The sequence below is a fragment of the Cynoglossus semilaevis genome, chromosome 1, assembly GCF_000523025.1.
Source record: "Cynoglossus semilaevis isolate Cse_v1.0 chromosome 1, Cse_v1.0, whole genome shotgun sequence".
Taxonomy (NCBI): domain Eukaryota; kingdom Metazoa; phylum Chordata; class Actinopteri; order Pleuronectiformes; family Cynoglossidae; genus Cynoglossus; species Cynoglossus semilaevis.
Window position 1 is genome coordinate 1,985,972 of NC_024307.1, and position 4,860 is coordinate 1,990,831.

The window sequence follows — 4,860 nt, forward strand, 5'->3', positions numbered from 1 at the left end:
TATATATATATATATATACACACACACACATATATGTATATATGGAGTTGAACTCTGTGACTTATTAGCCAACCTGGAGAAGTATCCGTCTGGTACTTGGTATGGGTTAGTATAATGATGTACTGGAACGTGGCCTGTTGTTTGTGTTTGTGTTGATCAGCTGGCCACCATGATAGAGTGGGGAGAAACCTTCGTCTTCCATGTCATGTCCCGGGAGTTCCAGCTGGAGCAGCCCAAGGCCACCGTCACCTGCCAGCATGGGGTGGACCGCCGCACCTGTGACGCCAAGGTACTAAGTGTTGTCCAAGTACTCGTCTGACTGTTGTCCAAGTACTCGTCTGACTGTTGTCCAAGTACTCGACTGTCTGTTGTCCAAGTAGCCGTCTGACTGTTGTCCAAGTACTCGACTGACTGTTGTCCAAGTACAGAGGTCGGACTGACGTCCTGTGACAGTTTCTAACCCTGGAACGTGGTTGTGTCTCAGTTGACTTGCCTTCCCGGCCACTGTCGGACGTCAGAGGAGCTGAAGTACACCATGACTCGTTTGGCCGTGGACGCCGTTGACCTCTTCATAGTTGAGCATGGCTGTGCTGCCAGCATCAAAGTAAAACAAAGATTCTCTTTTCTGTGTATCGGCCCGTAGACTTTAGCTTTGTCAGCTGTTTATTCGACATCTTTTTAAATTCTTCTTCACAGACGGGTGTCGTTCGCGTAGCCAACTGTAACCTGCACAGCCAGGCGGTGGGGGAGGGCATCAGTGCCGTGGTGCAGGACGTGAACGTCAGACAGTACATTGAACAGCAGCAGCACGGCGAGTCGACCAGGACGCAAAGTCAGGCTGGGGGTCAGCCCGCTCCACTGCGACGGTCCGTCTGGCTGGAAGCGGGCTCGGTCAACCTGAACCTCATCACGGCTGATGTCGCTCTGGCGGCCGACCATCCGGCCAAGTGTGAAGTGCAGAGGCATTTTCTGGAACTTCATGACGCTCAGAGCAAGAGGTAAACCAGAGACTCTCCTCTCCATCTGTGGGACCAGGGAGGTGGACCAGGGAGGTGGACCAGGGAGGTGGACCAGGGAGGTGGACCAGGGAGGTGGACCAGGGAGGTGGACCAGGGAGGGGGCTGCAACAGTCACACTGAGACAGTTGTTGATTGTCTAAACTTTTTACTTTCTAAACCAGGAGACTTTTCCCTCTTTGTCTTGACGTCTTAGATGTTTGTAAATGAAGAACCAAAGGCTTTTGGTTTAAGATCTTTTTCACTCTCTTGATTTTACATTTACAAAATGAAGGAACTGTGGAGAACAGTGGAGAACCTCAGTCAGATGTATTCATACACTGCTCTGTTCTCATGTCCTCAGACTCTGGTTTCTGTGGCCAGAAGAGCCCGGCCTCCGGAACAAGCGCAGCAGGAACCGCTGTGGCTGCCTTGGAGGCTGCAGGTTCTTCGGGGGAACCAATGTGGGTCTGGACTTCTTCAGACTAGAAGAGCTCACTCCATCCTCCTCATCTGCGTTCTCATCCTCCAGCTCAGAGTCAGACATGTGCTACGGCCAGAGCTTGTTACACCCTGGAGAGTGGATCATCACCAAAGAGACGCCCAAAGTGGATGGTGAGGTCCTGCTCTGACCCCTGCTGGTCAAGAATTACACTGCAGACATTATGAAGTTCCCAGGTCTAAATAATGAAGCCTTGATCTGTGATGTCTTCTGTCCACAAGCTCTTTCTTTTCATGTATATCTTCTTTGATGTTTTTCTTAGGGAGAGTTGTGGGGGTAAAAACAGAAACCCACTCGCCACGACTGCCCCCTGAGCTGCCTGAGAGGAGGGGGCAGCAACACCTTAGTCTCCAGGTGCCCCAGCGTTCTCACAGCTCTGCCTCCTCATCAGAAGAAAACAGTTCTTCCAGTGCTGCGCTGCCCCTGCTGGCTGGAGAGAGGGACAGCCCCTCACCAAGCACCGAGGAGCGTTTGATCCCAGTGAACAGTAAAAGTCCAGCAGAGTGAGTAACATGAAATATTTCACTGTAGTTTTCACCTCAGTGATGCCAGTGATGTTCAGTTTCTACACCTTTATTCCAGCACCCTGGGGGAGGTGCCCGAACTCTCCACCATCTCACCCAACAGCTCCCAGGACCGCTCCTCAGTGCGCTCCCCCCTCTGCTCCCCCCTGAAGCGTCAGTCCTCGGTGCACTCCAGTCGTCTGGGCAGCACCAAGAGCCTGTCAGCAGCCATGTTCACCGAGAAGCCCCCGCCCGTGTTGTCCGGAGGCGTCCAGTTCAGCAGCGAAGTTTCCCGCAGCGATGAGAACGTCCTGGACTCGCCGCATCAACGCAGGAGCTACGGTTCCTTCCCCTTCACCCCCTCGGCCGACTCCAACACCTTCCATCAGTACCGCTCCGCTGACTCCAGCATGTCCGTGGCCGACAGCGAGGCCTACTTCTCGGCCGCCGAGGACTTTGAGCCCATCAGTAGCGCCGATGAGGGTCCGGGGACGTATCCGGGCCGCAAGAAGAAGAGGCGGCAGCAGATTCAGCAACCTCAGCAGCTGCCGTACCACATGGAGAACTACAGGTGAGCCTGGAGCCAGGATTGGCTCAGGAGTTTTAACCCCTTCGTGTTGTAGCGGTTAGCACGCCTGCAGAGAGTCTGGCTTCGATTCCCAGAGGCACCACACGCTTGGTGCCTGCAGGTGGCAGCAGATCTGCTGTTAACACAATCATTTCCCAAATGTGGGATCAATTCAGTTCAAATTATTTTTATTATTATTATTATTATAAACCATGACAGAGAGGTGCAGTAATGATGTCATCAGTTGTTCGTGGTTCGGTGTTGGAGGTGTTAGGGTCTTCTGGTCTTCATTGTCGGTGTTTGTTATGAATTACATTTGACAGTTTTCAGTCATCGGTCATAAACTTTTTAACCATCAAACATCGAGTTCAATCAGTTTGGTCAAAATCACCAAGTGCTTTTAGAACGACAACAAGAACCTCCATAATAACCCCCGGTCGTCTGACCTTCAGCCGCAGCTCCATCTACCACAGCGTGGAGGGTCCACTCACCTACGTTCTGAATGGAGAGTTGATCACCGAGCCACGTCCCCTGCCGCTGCCCCCGACACTCCCCCCTCTGCCCTCACACCCTCTGCCCAGCCACACGTCACAGGCCTCCTTCGTCTCAGCCCTGGCCATGGAGGAGGAGAGCTCCATGGAGGTGGAGAAAACGGCCGAGCCTGGACCGGTGACACGACAGCCCCACGTCATGGCCTGCTACCACAACTATCTGGCTCAGTACCAGGTACAGTACCAGAGTGTTTAACCAGGGGTACACCTGGTATCTGCATGTGTACTTCATGTGCTGTTAATGTTTCTGCCTTGGCCAGGTCTCTAATTGGTCCGTTAAGCAGCCCACCAATAAGAGGACTTCTAAGTCTTCTCTTCACCGCCCCTTAGACCTGGACACGCCCACCAGTGAGGAGAGCTCTGCTTCCTTTGACCAGCTGTCTGTGCCCAGTTTTAAGGTGTGTAGTAATAGTGTGTGTGTGTGAGAGACGTTAGCTGTGAATGATGTCATCAGCGTCTGCCTCTACACCAGGTCATAAAGCCAGGCCTTTCAGCCAGTTCTCTATTGGACAGAGGGGGTCAGCTGATGGGAGACACTCACAGGTGTGGAAACTCCTCCGCCAAAATAAAATGCAGCCTTTATTTTGCAGCTGATTTTAATTAGCTATGCTGAATTTCCTCTGCTCCTCCCCCTCCCCCCCGTCCCCCCACAGCGCTCCATACACTCCCCTGGACAAGAGAGCCATGGACAACACGGATGAGGACACGACCACAGACGACTGGAGCCTGGAGCAGCCGTTAGCTCAGACCAGAACCACCGCCATAGTGGAAGTCAAGGGTGCCATCAACGTGGTGCTCACCCCCCTGGTGGCCGAATCCCTGGACAGGTAACGGTCACTGACCGGTCCTGACATCTCTACACCGCTCCAGTGACGCTGGCGTTTGTCCCGTTTGTGGTGTTGGACTCCAGCTGGGTGATGTCCGACCAGAACCGTAACATCTCTGTTCTCTGTTTTGGCTCTTTTCCCCAGGTACATTGAGTCCATGGTCCATTTTGCAAGTGTTCGACATCCAGCAACAATTCTGGACGATCTTCACGGAAAAGTCCTGAACGAAGCCTATCAGATCAGCAAGTCCACTGTTGCAGAATCTGTAGGTTTGAAAATGACCAGCACTGACTTTTTACTTGGTCTTTAGTTTCTGTTGACTGACTGTTGACTGACTGTTGACTGACTGTTGACTGACTGTTTCACTGTTTCTGTCCTGGCTGAACACAGAGCCAAACAGGAAAACAAGACCACAAGCTGTCCAGGACTGAGGGCACGACCCCCGGCTCCATCAGCATCTCCCAGGGACACACTGACCCGTCTGTCAAACCAGATAATGTGAAGATCAAGGGCCTTCAGGCCAACGTGTCCATCCCCAAGGTGAGACCCCGACCCTGAATCAGTCCGAGACCTCCAGGACTGACCGCACAATCATTGTGGTAGTGAATGAACAGAGGCTGAAGGTGTGAAACACAAACATTGTTGACAACAGTGTGTCATCAAACTACAGTCTCATACTGTGTCTCCAAGTCTCCAAGTCTCCAAGTCTCCTTGTTTCAGTTCTCTCTGCTCCTTCACTGTCACCAGGTTACTGCGTCAACTACATGACTTTTTATAAACACACCACTGGGTGGGGCTGTGGGTGAGAGTCGGGGTGAGAGTTGGGGTGAGGGTGAGGGTGGGGGTGGGGGGTAGGGTTGGGGTTAGGATGAGGGTTAGGGTTAGGGTTAGGTTAGGTTAGGGTTAGGGTTAGG

General features: G+C 52.6%; 1 protein-coding gene across 1 annotated transcript in view; it reads left to right on the top strand.

The window, feature by feature from the left end:
* The window catches only part of kiaa1109 (KIAA1109 ortholog), a 70,076-nt gene that overhangs the window by 24,352 nt on the left and 40,864 nt on the right, over window positions 1–4,860 (top strand). The window contains 12 exon segments of the mRNA XM_025059126.1: window positions 161–289; window positions 485–604; window positions 697–998; window positions 1,360–1,610; window positions 1,760–2,000; window positions 2,080–2,571; window positions 3,021–3,294; window positions 3,380–3,517; window positions 3,592–3,662; window positions 3,773–3,946; window positions 4,091–4,211; window positions 4,337–4,486. Coding sequence (XP_024914894.1) covers window positions 161–289; window positions 485–604; window positions 697–998; window positions 1,360–1,610; window positions 1,760–2,000; window positions 2,080–2,571; window positions 3,021–3,294; window positions 3,380–3,517; window positions 3,592–3,662; window positions 3,773–3,946; window positions 4,091–4,211; window positions 4,337–4,486 — 2,463 coding nt within the window.